The sequence below is a fragment of the Ranitomeya variabilis genome, chromosome 2, assembly GCF_051348905.1.
Source record: "Ranitomeya variabilis isolate aRanVar5 chromosome 2, aRanVar5.hap1, whole genome shotgun sequence".
Classification (NCBI taxonomy): domain Eukaryota; kingdom Metazoa; phylum Chordata; class Amphibia; order Anura; family Dendrobatidae; genus Ranitomeya; species Ranitomeya variabilis.
The window spans coordinates 351,287,401-351,308,573 of record NC_135233.1 but is presented as its reverse complement, the minus strand read 5'-3'; the positions used below and the strand labels follow the sequence as shown (position 1 = coordinate 351,308,573).

The following is a 21,173-nucleotide window of genomic DNA, read 5'->3' as shown; positions in this document are numbered from 1 at the left end:
CTTGGGGTTGAACTCACCCTTCTTCTTCCTCCAAACAAGGCGAGTGGGGTTGCTACCAAAAAGTTCTATTTTGGTCTCATCTGACCATATGATCTTCTGCCATGCCTTCTCTGGGTCATTGGTGAACTTCAAACAGGCCTGGACATGTGCTGGCCTGAGCTGGGGGACCTTGCGTGCACTGCAGGATTTTAATCCATAGCGGCGTAGTGTGTTATTAACGATAATGTTTGAGACTGTGGTCCGAGCTCTCTTCAGGTCATTGACCAGATCCTCCTGTGTAGTTCAAAGCTGATTCCTGACCTTTCTAAGAATCATCCTTACCCCACGAGCCAAGATCTTGCATAAAGCCCCAAATCGAGGAAGATATACAGTCATCTTGTGTTTCTTCCATTTTGCTAATATTTGCACCAACAGTTGTTGCCTTCTCACCAAGCTGCTTGCCTATTGTCCTGTAGCCCATCCCAACCTTGTGCAGGTCTACAATTTTGTCTCTGGTGTCTTTAGGCAGCTCTTTGGTCTTGGCCATGGCGGACGGGTAAGAGTGTGACTGATTGATTGTGTGGACAGGTGTCTTTTATACAGGTAATTAGTTCAAACTAGCGCAATTAATAAAAGTAATGAGTGCAGGGTAGGAGGGCTTCTTAAAGAAAAATTAACAGGTCTGTGAGCAGAGGTGTATCTAGGGTTTCTAGCACCCGGGGCAAAAATTCATTTTGGTGCCCCCCTCCCCACCAAGAACATATGTGATTTGCACACGTAGTCATGTACCCACGAGCTCCTCTCCCAATGCTCTCAATGTTCAGTGAAAAACTGAGAGAAGCAGGAAGAGAAGCTCGTTGTCACAGGACCAGAAGTATGAAAATCGCATATGAGTGAAGTGTCCATGCAATGACTACTGGAACATGCAGAGCTGAATCCTGACATCGCAGGCTTCTGAATTCTCCCAAATAATGCACTGCACACTTTTAGTATTCTCCCTTGCCGATGGACAGTCGTGTCAGCACAAGCATGTGATTTGTATACTTCTGACAACATTCCAACTAGACGTGCCTGGCCTCGCTCAGTTCATTTTCATTGAGTGAGGCCACACATGTCTAGTCAGCATGTGACCACATGTATGTAAATCGCCAGCACAAGAGAATCCAGACAGCGTGCAGGGCGCACTGTGAGAATTCTGAAGTCTGCAGTCACAAAGAATGACTGCAGACTCATTACAAACCTGGATATCCCCTTTAATGCTCCTAACATAAATAAAAACATGAGAGTTAGTTAGTATCACAAATTACATTTACATCCAGGTACCTTATTGATGACGTCGTCTCTGGAGCCGTTCTCCTTCTTTTCTTCATCTTGTCCAAACCCCATGATGTTTTTTCATCCACAGCCGTCTCTGCAGACTTCCATCTTCTCTGCTCTTTTGCAGAAAATTTCCATATGATGCCCTTAAAGATACAAGTGTCATTAAAATGTTTCTGAATTAAAAATTGCCCCTCACTATATTGTCTGCACAAAATATGACCCCCACATTGTCCCTCTTATGGTTCATGCTCTTGACCTCTCCTTTCCATACCAGCCCCCTCTTCACACTGTCCTCTCACACTGTGTCCCCCCTATAGGGCCCGGTATTTATACTGTACTCTCTCATCATACTCCCCCTTGGTATACTGTCCCCTCCTGGCTGTGCCTTTACACTGTCCCCCCATGCTACGCCCCCACTACTCAGTTTCTATTCTGTGCCCACTCACTTTTCTCTCCCCATACTGTCTCCTCACACTATTCTGCTCCCTCCTCATACTGTATCCTCTCACATCCCCCTCACTTTCTATACTGCCTGCTCACCTCACTCCCCATACTGTGTCTGCACACATCCCATCTCCCTCACTCCCCGTACTCTGTCCACATACATTTTTCACATCGCTACTCATACTGTGTCTGCATACATTCCCCCGTTTGCTCCTCATACTGTCTACACCCATCCCCCATACTGTTTCCTCAGACATGCCCCTATTCCCTAGTACTGTTTCCTCATACATGCCCCCATTCTCCCATACTGTTTCCTCATACATGCCCCCAATTCCCCAGTACTGTTTCCTCATACATGCCCCCCATTCCCCCGTACTGTTTCATCATACATGCCCCCTATTCCCCTGTACTGTTTCTTCATACATGCCCCCATTCCCCCGTACTGTTTCCTCATACCCCCCCATTCCCCTGTACTGTTTCCTCATACATGCCCCCCATTCTCCCATACTGTTTCCTCATACATGTCCCCAAATCCCCAGTACTGTTTCCTCATACATGCCCCCATTCCCCGTACTGTTTCCTCATACATGCCCCCCATTCCCCTGTACTGTTTCCTCATACATACCTCCCATTCCCCTGTACTGTTTCCTCATACATGCCCCCCATTCTCCCATACCGTTTCCTCATACATGTCCCCAAATCCCCAGTACTGTTTCCTCATACATGCCCCCATTCCCCCGTACTGTTTCCTCATACATGCCCCCCATTCCCCCATACTGTTTCCTCATACATACCCCCCATTCCCCCGTACTGTTTCCTCATACATGCCCCCCATTCCCCCGTACTGTTTCCTCATACATACCCCCCATTCCCCCGTACTGTTTCCTCATACATGCCCCCCATTCCCCCGTACTGTTTCATCATACATGCCCCCCATTCCCCCGTACTGTTTCCTCATACATACCCCCCATTCCCCCGTACTGTTTCCTCATACATGCCCCCCATTCCCCCGTACTGTTTCCTCATACATGCCCCCATTCCCCCGTACTGTTTCCTCATACATGCCCCCATTCCCCCGTACTGTTTCCTCATACATGCTCCCCATTCCCCTGTACTGTTTCCTCATACATAACCCCCATTCCCCCGTACTGTTTCATCATACATGCCCCCCATTCCCCCGTACTGTTTCCTCATACATGCCCCCCATTCCCCCGTACTGTTTCCTCATACATACCCCCCATTCCCCCGTACTGTTTCCTCATACATGCCCCCCATTCCCCCGTACTGTTTCATCATACATGCCCCCCATTCCCCCGTACTGTTTCCTCATACATACCCCCCATTCCCCCGTACTGTTTCCTCATACATGCCCCCCATTCCCCCGTACTGTTTCCTCATACATGCCCCGATTCCCCCGTACTGTTTCCTCATACATGCCCCCATTCCCCCGTACTGTTTCCTCATACATGCCCCCCATTCCCCCGTACTGTTTCCTCATACATACCCCCCATTCCCCCGTACTGTTTCCTCATACATACCCCCCATTCCCCCGTACTGTTTCCTCATACATGCCCCCATTCCCCCGTACTGTTTCCTCATACATGCCCTCCATTCCCCTGTACTGTTTCCTCATACATACCCCCCATTCCCCCGTACTGTTTCCTCATACATGCCCCCCATTCCCCCGTACTGTTTCCTCATACATGCCCCCATTCCCCCGTACTGTTTCATCATACATGCCCCCCATTCCCCCGTACTGTTTCCTCATACATACCCCCCATTCCCCCGTACTGTTTCCTCATACATGCCCCCCATTCCCCCGTACTGTTTCCTCATACATGCCCCGATTCCCCCGTACTGTTTCCTCATATATGCCCCCATTCCCCCGTACTGTTTCCTCATACATACCCCCCATTCCCCTGTACTGTTTCCTCATACATGCCCCCATTCCCCCTTACTGTTTCCTCATACATACCCCCCATTCGCCTGTACTGTTTCCTCATACATGCCCCCCATTCCCCCGTACTGTTTCCTCATACATGCCCCCATTCCCCCGTACTGTTTCATCATACATGCCCCCCATTCCCCCGTACTGTTTCCTCATACATACCCCCCATTCCCCCGTACTGTTTCCTCATACATGCCCCCCATTCCCCCGTACTGTTTCCTCATACATGCCCCGATTCCCCCGTACTGTTTCCTCATATATGCCCCCATTCCCCCGTACTGTTTCCTCATACATACCCCCCATTCCCCTGTACTGTTTCCTCATACATGCCCCCCATTCCCCCTTACTGTTTCCTCATACATACCCCCCATTCCCCTGTACTGTTTCCTCATACATACCCCCCATTCCCCTGTACTGTTTCCTCATACATACCCCCCATTCTCCCATACTGTTTCCTCATACATGCCCATCTCCCCCTTTGCTCTTCATTTTGTGTCCTCAAATCTCCCCCATACATTAAATCCCCCATCTCCACTCCAAATCTCACCCCACACATAATGTCCTGATTTCTGCCTCCCTAATGTCCTGATTTCTGCCCCATAATATCCTGATTTGTGCCCCATAATGTCCTCACATTTCTGCCCCCATATCCAGCCCCCTGGCCTTGCTTCAGTCCTCACACACTGTCAATTTACTCCCCCTGCTCCCTCCCTATCCTTGTGTCTGCAGCCATATAGCGTCCCCGACCCCAACCATCCCTTCCTAGCCCCCTTAAATTTCCACCATTAATCTTCAGTGTCTTCAGCTCCATTACCCCGCCGTCTGGAGTTGGAGCACTTACCACCAACCGCAACGCTGCCTGTGCCCTGGATCTTCGCCTCTGAAGAACCGGTGAGTGATGTCAGCAGCGTGATCATGTGACCTGATGCGGAAGTGTCGGCGGTGGTCAGGGCTTAGATCAAGGGTACTAGCGTCTAAAGATGCTAGTACATCCTTGGGAACCGACGCGCAGCACTTTCTCTGAGCCGGCTGTCAATTTGACAGCCGGCTCAGAGAACGGGAGAATCTTGGTGTGGGGGTGGCAGAATGCCGCCGACGGGGAGCCTCCTCCTTGGACCGCCGCATCAGGAGGCCTGCTGGTGCCCCCCTGTTGGCCGCGCTGGGGGCATATGCCCCGGCTGCCCCCCTGGAAACGCCACTGCCTGTGAGAGCCAGAATTCTTGCTGGTTGGTCAGTGATCAAATATTTATTTCATGCAATAAAATACAATTTAATTATGTTAGAATCATACAATGTGATTTTCTGCATTTTTTTTTTTAAATTCTGTCTCTCACAGGTGAAGTGTACCTACGATAACATTTAAAGACCTCTCCATTCGTTTCCCCCCTGTATGTTATTAGCCATCCCGGGTGTGAAGAGCTGGCCTAAGGGCATGGAGAAGGAAGCGCAACCCATAATGGAGGGGGTCATTTTGAGCTTTGCTATGTAGCCATATTTCCTTTGTCCATGGGTCCATAGGATCAGCCCGTAGGCACGCCGTGCGCCTCTATATCAGGCCTCGGCGTCATGCACATGAGCTCTTATATAGAGATCTCAAACTATACGCAGTGCAAAGTGCAAAAATAAAGAATAAACCCTGCTATAAATTATTACAGGGAATCAAAGCATAAAAAATGGAACCTAACAGTGTCCACCCGGGCTAGGCGTCCGCAGAGAGACAATACCCTGCTGTACATACAGTAGTGCCGCTCCTGCCTGGGAGATAATCATGGTAATTGGCTGGGTTGCTAGGTGGCAGTGCTGCTTTTGTAAGAATGTGAGAAAACAGCTTTTCTCCTCAGAGAGGCGAAGAGAGAGAGCGGCAGGGGGAGCGCAGAAAATGGAGGGAGGGGGAGAACGCTGAATACAGTGTGAGCCGCGCTGCTCGCTGCTAATAACACCGGCTTAAACTAGGGCGAATGAGGACGTTTTGGGGGTCACATAGGACCCTGCACAAAAAAACGAACACATCGATCAGATGCGCCATGGCATCCTCTGCTCAGCATCAAGTCGAAGCAGGGATTGTACACGCCACGGCGGGGTCTCCGTTGGGAACGAGAGACACGATCGAAGAGAAGGATGAGGGAGTAGAGGCGGATTGGACAAGAACGGAGGGGTCCCCCGTCCTTTGGGGAGAATTTCAAGGGCCGGAGGGGGAAGATGGGAACGAGTGGTACCACAAGGGTGGTCTGCATCGATGTCGGCCTGAGGGTAAGAACCAGTGTGTGTGTATTGTGTGTTATCACAGCTGACGGGCACTGCAATGTCTCCATGTAACTGTATAATAGACCTGGGCAGTCAAATTCATTGTATGTCTTCTACATAGATGCCGATATCAATACATGAGCATAAATCACTTGAAGTATTCAGTAATCTGGGATTAGTGGCCGCGACCCTGCAGGACGCCCTATAATCCCCTCCCCCGCTAACGTATACACTGAGATCCTGGTGTTCGGACTCAAACCACATGACAGCCTATATGTGCATGGATGCACTGTATATATATATATATATATATATATATATATATATATATATATATATATATATATACACACAGTGGGGAAAATAAGTATAGGATACACTGCCGATTTTGCAAATTTTCCCAACTACAAAGAATGGAGAGGTCTGTAATTTATATTGTAGGTACACTTCAACTGTGAGAGACAGAATCTAAAAACAAAAAAAAGCAGAAAATCACATTGTATGATTTTTATATCATTGAATTGCATTTTATTGCATGAAATAAGTATTTATTCACCTACAGCCAGCAGGAATTCTGGCTCTCACAGACCTGTCAGTTTTTCTTTAAGAATCCCTCCTTCTCTGCACTCATTACCTGTATTAATTGCACCTGTATGAACTCGTTACCTGTATAAAAGACACCTGTCCACACAATCAATCACACTCCAACCTCTCCACCATGGCCAAGACCAAAGAGCCGTCTAAGGACACCAGGGACAAAATTGTAGACCTGCACAAGGCTGGGATGGGCTATAGGACAATAGGCAAGCAGCTTGGTGAGAAGGTAACTGTTGGCGCAATTATTAGAAAATGGAAGAAACACAAGATGACTGTCAATCTTCCTTGGTATGGGGCTTCATGGCTCGTGGGGTAAGAATGATTCTGAGAAAGGTCATAATCAACCCAGAGCTACACGGCTACACGGAATGAACTGGTCAATGACCTGAAGAGAACTGGGACCACAGTCTCAAACATTACTGTTAGTAACACACTATGCCGTTATGGATTGAAATCCTGCAGAGCACACAAGGTCCCCTACTCACACCAGCACATATCCAGGCCAGTCTGAAGTTCGCCAATGACCATATGGATGATCCAGAAGAGGCTTGGGAGAAGATCATGTGGTCAGATGAGACCAAAATAGAACTTTTTGGTATCATCTCCACTCACCGTGATTGGAGGAAGAAGTAGAATGAGTACAACCCCAAGAACACCATCCCAACCATGAAGCATGGTGGGGGAAACATCATACTTTGGGGGTGCTTTTTTGCAAAGAGGACAGAACAACTGCACCGTATTGACAGGAGGATGGATGGGGTTAAGTATTGTGAAATTTTGGCCAACAACCTCCTTCCCTCAGTAAGTGCATTGAAGATGGGTCGTGGCTGGGTATTCCTGCATGACAATGACCTGAAACACACAGCCAGGGCAACTAAGGAGTGGCTCCATAAGAAGCATTTCAAAGGTCATGCAGTGACCTAGACAGTCTCCAGACCTGAACCCAATTGAAAATCTTTGGAGGGAGCTGAAACTCAATGTTTCCGAGCGACAGCTCCGAAACCTGAAAGATCTGGAGAAGATCTGTATGTAGGAGGGGGCCAAAATCCCTGCTGCAGTATGTGCAGACTTGGTCAAGAACTACAATAAATGTCTGACCTCTGTAACTGCAAACAAAGGTTTCTGTTCCAAATAATAAGTTCTGCTTTTCTATTGTATCAATTACTTATTGCATGTAAAAAAAAATGCAAATTAATTATGTAAAAATCATACAATGTGATTTTCTGGATTTATTTTAAGATTCTGTCTCTCACAGGTAAAGTGTACCTACGATAAATATTACAGACCTCTCCATTTTTTGTTGGTGGGAAAACTTGCCAAATCATCAGTGTTTCAAATACTTATTCTCCCCACTGTATATATACACTGCTCAAAAAATAAAGGGAACACTTAAAAAACAGAAAATAACTCCAAGTAAATCAAACTTCTCTGAAATCAAACTGTCCACTTAGGAAGCAACACTGTTTGACAATCAATTTCACATGCTGTTGTGCAAATGGAATAGACAACAGATGGAAATTATTGGAAATTATCAAGACACACTCAATAAAAGGAGTGGTTCTGCAGGTGGGGACCACAGACCACATCTCAATACCAATGCTTTCTGGCTGATGTTTTGGTCACTTTTGAATGTTGGTTGTTCTTTCACACTCGTGGTTGCATGAGACGGACTCTACAACCCACACAAGTGGCTCAGGTAGTGCAGCTCATCCAGGATGGCACATCAATGCGAGCTGTGGCAAGAAGGTTTGCTGTGTCTGTCAGAGTACTGTCCAGAGACGTGGAGGGGCCGTAGGAGGGCAACAATCCAGTAGCAGGACTGCTATCTCCGCCTTTGTGCAAGGAGGAACAGGAGGAGCACTGCCAGAACCTTGCAGAATGACCTCCAGCAGGCCACAAATGTGCATGTGTCTACACAAACGGTTTGAAACCGACTCCATGAGGATGGTCTGAGTGCCTGATGTCCACAGATGGGGGTTGTGCTCACAGCCAAACACCGTGCAGGACGCTTGGCATTTGCCACAGAACACCAGGATTGGCAAATTCACGACTGGCGCCCTTCACAGATGAAAGCAGGTTCACACTGAGCACATGTGACAGATGTGACAGAGTCTGGAAACGCCGTGGAGAGCGATCTGCTTCCTGCAACATCCTTCAGCATCATCGGTTTGGCAGTGGGTCAGTAATGGTGTGGGGTGGCATTTCTTTGGAGGGCCGCACAGCCCTCCATGTGCTCACCAGAGGTAGCCTGACTGCCATTAGGTACCGAGATGAGATCCTCAGACCCCTTGTGAGACCATAAGCTGGTGCGGTTGGCCCTGGGTTCCTCCTAATGCAGGACAATGCCAGACCTCATGTGGCTGGAGTGTGTCATCAGTTCCTGCAAGATAAAGGCATTGAAGCTATGATCTGGCCCGCCCGTTCCCCAGACCTGAATCCGATTGAGCACATCTGGGACATCGTGTCTCGCTCCATCCACCAACGTCACGTTGCACCACAGACTGTCCAGGACTTGGCGGATGCTTTAGTCCAGGTCTGGAAGGCGATCCCTCAGGAGACCTTCCGCCACCTCATCAGGAGCATGCCCAGACGTTGTACACTAGGGAGGTCATACAGGCACGTGGAGGCCACACACAATACTGAGCATCTTTTCCTTGTCATGAGGCATTTCCACTGAAGTTGGATCAGCCTGTAATTTGATTTTCCACTTTGGTTTTGAGAATCATTCCAAATCCAGACCTCCATGGGATATTCATTTTGATTTACATTGATTGTTGTTATGTTTTATTGTTCTGAACACATTCCACTATGCAATGAATATAAAATTGCAACTGGAATATTTCATTCAGAGATATCTAGGATGTGGTATTTTAGTGTTCCCTTTATTTTTTTCAGTAGTGTATATATATATATAGATGTGTATATATATATATATATATATATATATATATATATATATATATATATATATATATACACACACACACTAGATGGTGGCCCGATTCTAGAATATGTATGTAGTTTATTTATGAAGATTTCAGAATAATGCAATGAATACACAGGATTCGGCCGGCCAGGCACGACCAATTAGCGAAGCGTGGTTCAAATCCCATGCCAATTCGCATATAACACAGCCCACGTAGTATATAGCACAGCCACGTAGTATATAGCACAGCCACGTAGTATATAGCACAGCTACGTAGTATATAACACAGCCACGTAGTATATAGCACAGCCACATAGTATATAGCACAGCCCACATAGTATATTGCACAGCCATGTAGTATATTGCACAGCCACGTAGTATATAGCACAGCCACGTAGTATATTGTACAGCCACGTAGTATATTGTACAGCCACGTAGTATATTGCACAGCCACGTAGTATATTGCACAGCCACGTAGTATATAGCACAGCCCACGCAGTATATAACACAGCCCACATAGTATATAGCACAGCCCACATAGTATATTGCACAGCCATGTAGTATATTGCACAGCCACGTAGTATATAGCACAGCCACGTAGTATATTGTACAGCCACGTAGTATATTGTACAGCCACGTAGTATATTGCACAGCCACGTAGTATATTGCACAGCCACGTAGTATATAGCACAGCCCACGCAGTATATAACACAGCCCACATAGTATATAGCACAGCCTGTTGTGAATTTACCTTTTGGCTCCCTCTAGTGGCTACTAGTGTTTTTACACTGGGTATGTCTATCATCCCTTGTATGCTCACCTGGGTCGTTAGGTCAGGGGTGTTGCTATATTAGCTCCCTGGACCTTCAGTTCTATGCCTGGCAACGTTGATATCAGAGCTAATCTGTAGTGCTCTTGTCTACTGATCCTGGTTCCTGCTTGATTAAGCTAAGTCTGCTTTCTTGTTTTTTGCTATTGTTTTTGTTTGCATTTTTGTCCAGCTTGTACATAATCTGTATCCTATCCTTGCTGGAAGCTCTAGGGAGGCTGGAGTTCTCCCCCCGGGCCGTTAGACGGTTCGGGGGTTCTTGAATCTCCAGTGTGGATTTGTGTTAGGGTTTTTGTTGACCATATAAGTTATCTTACTACATTCTGCTATTAGTGAGTGGGCCTCTCTTTGCTAAACCTAGTTCATCTCTGTGTTTGTCATTTCCTCTTACCTCACCGTTATTATTTGTGGGGGGCTTGTATCCAACTTTTGGGGTCTATTCTCTGGAGGCAAGAGAGGTCTTTGTTTTCCTCTTCTAGGGGTAGTTAGTCCTCCGGCTGGCGCGAGACATCTAGCGACCAACGTAGGCATGTTCCCCGGCTACTTCTAGTGTTGGCGTTAGGAGTAGATATATGGTCAACCCAGTTACCACTGCCCTATGAGCTGGATTTTTGTACTTCGCAGACTTGCTGATATCTCTGAGACCCTCGCCATTGGGGTCATAACAGTTTGCCAGGCCGGTATTAAATGTTAAATGCATTGCAGAAGCGGGATTATAAGAAAGAAAGTTCTGAGTTTTTTTTTCTCTTTCTCATTTTTTTTTCTTTTCCCCTTTATCTCTGAGTGGCTTGTGATTGCTGCAGACATGAATGTCCAGACCTTGATTACAAGTGTGGACCAGCTTGCTGCTCGTGTGCAGGGCATACAAGATTATGTTACCAGAAATCCTATGTCAGAACCTAAGATACCGATTCCTGAACTGTTTTCCGGAGACCGATTTAAGTTTAGAAATTTCAGGAATAATTGTAAATTGTTTTTGTCCCTGAGACCCTGTTCCTCTGGAGACTCCGCTCAGCAAGTGAAAATTGTTATTTCTTTTTTACGGGGCGACCCTCAGGATTGGGCTTTCTCGCTGGCGCCAGGAGATCCGGCATTGGCTGATATTGATGCGTTTTTTCTGGCGCTCGGTTTGCTTTATGAGGAACCCAATCTTGAGATTCAGGCAGAGAAAGCCTTGCTGGCTATGTCTCAGGGCCAGGACGAGGCTGAGGTGTATTGCCTCTTCTGATCAGGATGATTGGGTGACCTTCTTGCCGTTGGCTGAATTTGCCCTTAATAATCGGGCTAGTTCTGCCACCTTGGTTTCGCCATTTTTCTGCAACTCCGGTTTCCATCCTCGTTTTTCCTCGGGACATGTGGAGCCTTCTGACTGTCCTGGAGTGGATTCTGTGGTGGATAGGTTGCAGCGGATCTGGAATCATGTGGTGGACAACTTGAAGTTGTCACAGGAGAAGGCTCAGCGTTTTGCCAATCGCCGCCGCGGTGTGGGTCCCCGACTTCGTGTTGGGGATTTGGTATGGCTGTCTTCTCGATTTGTTCCTATGAAGGTCTCCTCTCCCAAATTTAAGCCTCGATTCATTGGTCCTTACAAGATATTGGAGATCCTTAATCCTGTATCCTTTCGCCTGGATCTTCCGGTGTCGTTTGCCATTCACAACGTATTTCATAGGTCCTTGTTGCGGCGGTACGTTGTGCCTGTGGTTCCTTCTGCTGAGCCTCCTGCTCCGGTGTTGGTTGAGGGCGAGTTGGAGTACGTGGTGGAGAAGATCTTAGATTCTCGTCTCTCCAGGCGGAGGCTTCAGTACCTGGTCAAGTGGAAGGGCTATGGTCAGGAGGATAATTCCTGGGTGGTCGCCTCTGATGTGCATGCGGCCGATTTAGTTCGCGCCTTTCACGCCGCTCATCCTGATCGCCCTGGTGGTCTTGGTGAGGGTTCGGTGACCCCTCACTAAGGGGGGGGTACTGTTGTGAATTTACCTTTTGGCTCCCTCTAGTGGCTACTAGTGTTTTTACACTGGGTATGTCTATCATCCCTTGTATGCTCACCTGGGTCGTTAGGTCAGGGGTGTTGCTATATTAGCTCCCTGGACCTTCAGTTCTATGCCTGGCAACGTTGATATCAGAGCTAATCTGTAGTGCTCTTGTCTACTGATCCTGGTTCCTGCTTGATTAAGCTAAGTCTGCTTTCTTGTTTTTTGCTATTGTTTTTGTTTGCATTTTTGTCCAGCTTGTACATAATCTGTATCCTATCCTTGCTGGAAGCTCTAGGGAGGCTGGAGTTCTCCCCCCGGGCCGTTAGACGGTTCGGGGGTTCTTGAATCTCCAGTGTGGATTTGTGTTAGGGTTTTTGTTGACCATATAAGTTATCTTACTACATTCTGCTATTAGTGAGTGGGCCTCTCTTTGCTAAACCTAGTTCATCTCTGTGTTTGTCATTTCCTCTTACCTCACCGTTATTATTTGTGGGGGGCTTGTATCCAACTTTTGGGGTCTATTCTCTGGAGGCAAGAGAGGTCTTTGTTTTCCTCTTCTAGGGGTAGTTAGTCCTCCGGCTGGCGCGAGACATCTAGCGACCAACGTAGGCATGTTCCCCGGCTACTTCTAGTGTTGGCGTTAGGAGTAGATATATGGTCAACCCAGTTACCACTGCCCTATGAGCTGGATTTTTGTACTTCGCAGACTTGCTGATATCTCTGAGACCCTCGCCATTGGGGTCATAACAGTTTGCCAGGCCGGTATTAAATGTTAAATGCATTGCAGAAGCGGGATTATAAGAAAGAAAGTTCTGAGTTTTTTTTTCTCTTTCTCATTTTTTTTTCTTTTCCCCTTTATCTCTGAGTGGCTTGTGATTGCTGCAGACATGAATGTCCAGACCTTGATTACAAGTGTGGACCAGCTTGCTGCTCGTGTGCAGGGCATACAAGATTATGTTACCAGAAATCCTATGTCAGAACCTAAGATACCGATTCCTGAACTGTTTTCCGGAGACCGATTTAAGTTTAGAAATTTCAGGAATAATTGTAAATTGTTTTTGTCCCTGAGACCCTGTTCCTCTGGAGACTCCGCTCAGCAAGTGAAAATTGTTATTTCTTTTTTACGGGGCGACCCTCAGGATTGGGCTTTCTCGCTGGCGCCAGGAGATCCGGCATTGGCTGATATTGATGCGTTTTTTCTGGCGCTCGGTTTGCTTTATGAGGAACCCAATCTTGAGATTCAGGCAGAGAAAGCCTTGCTGGCTATGTCTCAGGGCCAGGACGAGGCTGAGGTGTATTGCCTCTTCTGATCAGGATGATTGGGTGACCTTCTTGCCGTTGGCTGAATTTGCCCTTAATAATCGGGCTAGTTCTGCCACCTTGGTTTCGCCATTTTTCTGCAACTCCGGTTTCCATCCTCGTTTTTCCTCGGGACATGTGGAGCCTTCTGACTGTCCTGGAGTGGATTCTGTGGTGGATAGGTTGCAGCGGATCTGGAATCATGTGGTGGACAACTTGAAGTTGTCACAGGAGAAGGCTCAGCGTTTTGCCAATCGCCGCCGCGGTGTGGGTCCCCGACTTCGTGTTGGGGATTTGGTATGGCTGTCTTCTCGATTTGTTCCTATGAAGGTCTCCTCTCCCAAATTTAAGCCTCGATTCATTGGTCCTTACAAGATATTGGAGATCCTTAATCCTGTATCCTTTCGCCTGGATCTTCCGGTGTCGTTTGCCATTCACAACGTATTTCATAGGTCCTTGTTGCGGCGGTACGTTGTGCCTGTGGTTCCTTCTGCTGAGCCTCCTGCTCCGGTGTTGGTTGAGGGCGAGTTGGAGTACGTGGTGGAGAAGATCTTAGATTCTCGTCTCTCCAGGCGGAGGCTTCAGTACCTGGTCAAGTGGAAGGGCTATGGTCAGGAGGATAATTCCTGGGTGGTCGCCTCTGATGTGCATGCGGCCGATTTAGTTCGCGCCTTTCACGCCGCTCATCCTGATCGCCCTGGTGGTCTTGGTGAGGGTTCGGTGACCCCTCACTAAGGGGGGGGTACTGTTGTGAATTTACCTTTTGGCTCCCTCTAGTGGCTACTAGTGTTTTTACACTGGGTATGTCTATCATCCCTTGTATGCTCACCTGGGTCGTTAGGTCAGGGGTGTTGCTATATTAGCTCCCTGGACCTTCAGTTCTATGCCTGGCAACGTTGATATCAGAGCTAATCTGTAGTGCTCTTGTCTACTGATCCTGGTTCCTGCTTGATTAAGCTAAGTCTGCTTTCTTGTTTTTTGCTATTGTTTTTGTTTGCATTTTTGTCCAGCTTGTACATAATCTGTATCCTATCCTTGCTGGAAGCTCTAGGGAGGCTGGAGTTCTCCCCCCGGGCCGTTAGACGGTTCGGGGGTTCTTGAATCTCCAGTGTGGATTTGTGTTAGGGTTTTTGTTGACCATATAAGTTATCTTACTACATTCTGCTATTAGTGAGTGGGCCTCTCTTTGCTAAACCTAGTTCATCTCTGTGTTTGTAATTTCCTCTTACCTCACCGTTATTATTTGTGGGGGGCTTGTATCCAACTTTTGGGGTCTATTCTCTGGAGGCAAGAGAGGTCTTTGTTTTCCTCTTCTAGGGGTAGTTAGTCCTCCGGCTGGCGCGAGACATCTAGCGACCAACGTAGGCATGTTCCCCGGCTACTTCTAGTGTTGGCGTTAGGAGTAGATATATGGTCAACCCAGTTACCACTGCCCTATGAGCTGGATTTTTGTACTTCGCAGACTTGCTGATATCTCTGAGACCCTCGCCATTGGGGTCATAACAACAGCCCACATAGTATATAGCACAGCCCACGCAGTATATAACACAGCCCACGCAGCATATAACACAGTCCACGTAGTATATAGCACAGCCCACGAAGTATATTGCACAGCCCACCCAGTATATAACACAGCCCACATAGTATATAACACAGCCACGTAGTATATAGCACAGCCACGTAGTATATAGCACAGCATACGTAGTATATAGCACAGCAACGTAGTATATAACACAGCCCACGCAGTATATAACACAGCCCACATAGTATATAACACAGCCCACGTAGTATATAGCAATGTGGGCACCATATCCCTGTTAAGAAAATAATTAAAATAAAAAATAGTTATATACTCACCTTCCGGCGGCCCCCGAATCCAGCCCAGGCGTTTAGCGATGCTCCTCGTGACGCTCCGTTCCCAGTAATGCCTTGCAGCAATAACCCGTGATGATGTAGCGGTCTCGCGAGACCGCTACATCATCTGGGGTCATTGCCGCAATGCATTCTTGGGACCGGAGTGTTGCGAGGAGCGGGAAAGGCTGCCGCAGATGCCGGAAGGTGAGAATATAATTTTTTATTTTTTTTTAATTATTTTTAACATTATATGTTTTTACTATTGATGCTGCATAGGCAGCATCAATAGTAAAAAGTTGGTCACACTTACAGGGTTAATGGCAGCGTTAACGGACTGCGTTACACCACGTTATGCCGCGGTGTAATGCAGTCCGTTTAACAGACTGCTAAAACACTATGAGGGCGCTGACTGGAGGGGAGTATGGAGGGGGCACTGACTGGAGGGGAGTAGGGAGGGGCCAATTCGCGGCTGGACTGTCCCTGTCGCTGATTGGTCGCGCCCAGCTGTATATATACTGTGTATATATATATATATATATATATATATATATATATATATATACAATCCAATATGATGCGAGGGATCCACTGTCATGTGCTCAGGATTACATATTAAAATGGAAACCTCCCATCCCTTTCCATAATTTTAGATTTATCAGATGTATTTTTACATTCTGTCTCTCCTTTCTGTCATGTTTCTTCATTGTTACATTATGGCAGGATGATCGCTATTTCAATTTCAGAAAATTATTGCCAAATGTAGCTCAGGTGGGAGACCCCCATTGCTTAGGTGGGGGACCCCTATAGAATACAGACCACAGTGCTTCAGCCTCACTGCCCCAACAATGTCAAATTGAATGGGTTTACCAGTGAAACAAAGTTATCACCTCACCTATACATAGGATAGGTCATAACTTACTGATCAGGGGGGTCCGACTGTTGGGACCCACATCGATCGGCAGAAAAGGGAATATTTATCCCTATTAATATGGAGCAGCAGTGTGCATGCCCGACCTCAGTCCCTATAGGGCTGCCTAGCGCCGTGGACTTTCAACCTGTTGCTCCATTCTATACCGAGGGGTCGACCCCCAATGATCAATTAGTTATCCCCATTTGTGGGGATATCTCCTATTATGTATAATTATAAGGCTCTTAATTTGTAAACCACCTAGTAAGAAACAGACCCTAATACTAAAGTGGTTGGGATTTCAACTCCTTTTTTTAAACCGAGAAAAGCCATAGTTAAAAAAAGAAAGAAGTGTTACTTACTCATTGGAACTCCCTCCATTCTGGTGGTCCCTGCTGGGACCAGCAATGATGACTTCCTGTCAATTCAGTCACTTGATTGAGGCCACTGTTTGGGTGAAGGGTCAGGTGAGCGATAGATGGGATGCCATTACTTCTAGTTCTGGCATAAACTATAGAAGCAAATGGGGGTTCGGAGTCGTAAGTAGCGCTCTCTATTTTTTAATAATTCCAGTTTGAAAATTGGGTGGAAAATCCCCTGTAAAGAGAACCTTTCACTGGATTTTTAAATTTTTTTTTTAAACAGATTACCTCCTTCAGTTGTCAGCACTCCACTGATTCTGGAACAGTTTTTCTTTTTCTTCTGTGCCCCTCGATTTCAAAGTTATGCCTCCCTGGTAAAAACGGTGCAAGTGTTCTCTTTAACTAACTGGGCGTACACTAAACAACTTCTCTGTGGGCGTGTGTTTTTTCTCCTTTTACATTGGCCAATCAGATCACGGCCGCACCCACAGAGAAGTTCTGTGGTAAACGCCCCCAGTTTCTTGAATGGAAATTTTGCTTCTTTATTTCTGTGGCTTATAACTTTGGAACAGTAGATCACAGAAGAAGAAAACAAACTGTTCCTGATCCAGCGGAGCAGCGGCAATTGGAGGAGGTACTCCGTTTAAATTTTTAAAATTCATTGAAACGTCGCCTTTAAGCGATTGATTTCAATATTGGCTCCAAATGTGGCTGTCTTCTGCTGGACCTTTGGAGTTAATTTTTGCGTCATGGTCTGAGCCCCAACATTGGAACATTATTATCATGTGCAAAACCATTTTACATGAGATCTTCAGGGTTGCAAACTGTCTATAAATCACTTTTGAGCATTTTTTTTACCGCCATGTGAAAGGTTGCGCGATGGGTACAAGTTTGTCCATGGGGGCGTTTGATTCTGTCTTCATCGCGCAGTCTCATCTGGCTATTGGCAAGCTAGCTCTGTACTGACGTTTTATAGACAACCTTTTTATCATTTGGACAGGTACAGAGTTGGAAGCTCTGGACTTTGTTAGTAACTTGGGGCCCCTGGGGCCTCACCTTCACAGCAAATCTGTCCCACACCTCAATCCAATTTTTAGATTTAGTGGTACACATTGATAGTGAGGGTCGTTTTCACGACTACACATTTTAAATCTGTGGACGTAAACACTTACCTACGTTTTAATAGTGGGGACAAGATTAACCCCTTAGTGACAGAGCCAATTTGGTACTTAATGACCGAGCCAATTTTTACAATTCTGACCACTGTCACTTTATGAGGCTATAACTCGGGAACGCTTCAACAGATCCTGCTGATTCTGACATTGTTTTTTCATGACATTTTGTACTTCATGTTAGTGGTAACATTTATTCGATATTACTTGCGTTTATTTATTAAAAAAATGGAAATATGGCGAAAATTTTGAAAATTTTGCAATTTTCAAAATTTGAATTTTTATGCCCTTACATCAGAGAGATATGTCACACAAAATGGTCAATAAATAACATTTCCCATATGTCTACTTTACATCAGCACAATTTTGGAAACATTTTTTTTTTTATTAGGGAGTTATAAGGGTTAAAATTTGACCAGCAATTTCTTATTTTTACAGCAAAATTTACAAAACCATTTTTTTTAGGGACCACCTTACATTTGAAGTCAGTTTGAGGGGTCTATATGGCAGAAAATGCCCAAAAGTGACACCATTCTAAAAACTGCACCCCTCAAGGTGCGCAAAACCACATTCAAGAACTTTATTAACCCTTCAGTTGCTGCACAGGAACTGAAGCAATGTGGAAGGAAAAAATGAACATTTTACTTTTTTTCACAAACATTTTACTTCAGAACCAATTTTTTTTATTTTCACAAGTGTAAAAAGAGAAAATGAACCACATAATTTGTTGTGCAATTTGTCCAGAGAATGCCGATACCCCATATGTGGGGGGGGGGGGACCACTGTTTGGGTGCACAGCAGAGCTCAGAAGGGAAGGAGCGCCATTTGACTTTTTCAACATAGAATTCCCTGGAATTGAGATCGGACACCATGTCGCGTTTGGAGAGCCGCTGATGTGCCTAAACAGTGGAAACCCCCCACAAGTTACCCCATTTTGGAAACTAGACCCCCTAAGGAACTTATCTAGGCATGTGGTCAACACTTTGAACCCCCAAGTGCTTCACACAAGTTTATAATGTAGAGCCGAAAAAAATAAAAATCATTTTTTTTTCACAAAAATGATCTTTTCACCCCCAATTTTTTATTTTCCCAAGGGTAGCAAGACAAATTGGACCCCAAAAGTTGTTGTGCAATTTGTCCTGAGTATGTCGATACCCTGTATGTGGGGGTAAACCTCTGTTTGGGTGCACAGTAGAGCTCAGAAGGGAAGGAGCACCATTTGACTTTTTCAACATAGAATTCCCTGGAATTGAGATCGGACACCATGTCGCGTTTGGAGAACCGCTGATGTGCCTAAACAGTGGAAACCCCCCACAAGTGACCCCATTTTGGAAACTAGACCCCCTAAGGAACTAATCTAGGCATGTGGTCAACACTTTGAACCCCCAAGTGCTTCACACAAGTTTATAACGTAGAGCCGAAAAAATTAAAAATCATTTTTTTTCACAAAAATGATCTTTTCACCCCCAATTTTTTATTTTCCCAAGGGTAGCAAGACAAATTGGACCCCAAAAGTTGTTGTTCAATTTGTCCTGAGTATGTCGATACCCCGTATGTGGGGGTAAACCTTTGTTTGGGTGCACAGTAGAGCTCAGAAGGGAAGGAGCACCATTTGACCTTTTCAACATAGAATTCCCTGGAATTGAGATCGGACACCATGTCGCGTTTGGAGAGCCGCTGAAGTGCCTAAACAGTGGAAACCCCCCACAAGTGACCCCATTTCGGACACTAGACCCCCTAAGGAACTTATCTAGGCATGTGGTCAACACTTTGAACCCCCAAGTGCTTCACACAAGTTTATAACGTAGAAAAAATTAAAAATATTTTTTTTTTCACAAAAATGATCTTTTCACCCCCAATTTTTTATTTTCCCAAGGGTAGCAAGACAAATTGGACCCCAAAAGTTGTTGTGCAATTTGTCCTGAGTATGTTGATACCCCGTATGTGGGGGTAAACCTCTGTTTGGGCGCACTGCGGAGCTTGGAAGGGAAGGAGCGCCGTTTGACTTTTTAATCTCTTAATTGTGAGAGCGGACGCCATTTGGGGTTTGTAGATGCACCCCTCTCTCTGACCGTCACAGTGGTGTCCGTATGCAGTGTGGAAAGCATGTAGACGTCCTTCCTGTCTTTCCACTTCACTGCAAGAAGTTGGTCGCTTGCAAGTGAGAATGACGCCCCCCTCTCCAAACGTCTGGACACCAACTGTGACGGAAACCCCACTCTGTTTTTCCTCACTGTCCCACAGGCCCCTGTATTTGCAGCATGGAGGGATTTGTATAGGGGGATGCTCGTGTAGAAGTTGTCAGTATACACGTGGTACCCTTGATTGAGAAAGGGCGTCATTAGCTCCCAGACAATTTTGCCTGGGATACCAATTGTCTGGGGGCAGTTTGGGGGGTTTAATTGGCGGTTCCTACCTTCATAAATTAAGACGGTTGACGTGTACCCTGATGAGCTCTCGCAAGCTTTGTATAATTTTATGCCGTATTTGGCCCTCTTGGAGGGAATAAATTGGCGGAATGACAGACGGCCCTTGTAGCTCATCAAGGACTCGTCGACTGCCACATTTTGCTCTGGAGTATAGGAATTTAGAAACAAAGTTTTTAGGAGGGAAATTAGGGGTCTTAATTTATTTAGCCGATTGTAGTTGGGGTCAGTTCTTGGGAGAGCTTGGGAATTGTCACTGAAGTGGAGGAATCTCATCAGGGCTTCGTAGCGGACTCAGGACATGATGGCTGCAAATACAGGGGTGCAGTGGACAGCTTTTGTTGCCCAGTAAGAGCGGAGAGTGTTTTTTTTTACTATACCCATATTCAGGGTGATGCCTAAGAATTTTTTTACTTCGGGGACATTTGTGGGGATCCAGGAACAAGAATGAAAGACAGTGGGTTTTTGGGAAATATATTGCCGGGCATATAGGTTTGTTTGGTGGACGATTAATTGCAGGACTTCGGGGCTAATGAAAATTAGAAAAAAATCAATGGGGGTAAAATTGGCGACATCTACTTTTATTCCAGGGACTGCAGAAAAAGGGGGAATTTGAGGGGAAAATGAGGTGTCATTATACCACAGCGGTGGGGGGACTGCGGTACTTGGTCCTGCCTCTGAAGCTTCAGCAGTGACGACCGACTCCGCTACCACCGGGCTGGGGGATCCCGTGGAGGAAGAGTCGTCATCACTGTCTGAAAGCTGCTCAGCTTCAGGGGCAGATTCTGTTTCACTGCCGAGCAAAGCAGGCTGTAATAAGCTTGCTCCGCGCTGAAAGTTCTGCGGGCCATTTTATTTATTTCCTCCCCTAACCCTAAAATTTTTTTTAAAAA

The 21,173-nt window shown here is 46.2% G+C and overlaps 1 protein-coding gene across 2 annotated transcripts in view; it reads left to right on the top strand.

Annotated features, from left to right (window-relative positions):
* The window catches only part of LOC143805859 (uncharacterized), a 47,455-nt gene that overhangs the window by 11,180 nt on the left and 15,102 nt on the right, over positions 1-21,173 (top strand). The window contains exon 1 of one of the 2 annotated variants that reach the window (XM_077285586.1): positions 5,510-5,941. The exons of the other annotated variant lie outside the window; for it this stretch is intronic. Coding sequence (XP_077141701.1) covers positions 5,650-5,941 — 292 coding nt within the window. The 5' untranslated portion in view covers positions 5,510-5,649. Of the gene's footprint in view, positions 1-5,509; positions 5,942-21,173 lie in introns of those variants that run through there. 2 annotated transcript variants of the gene reach the window in all.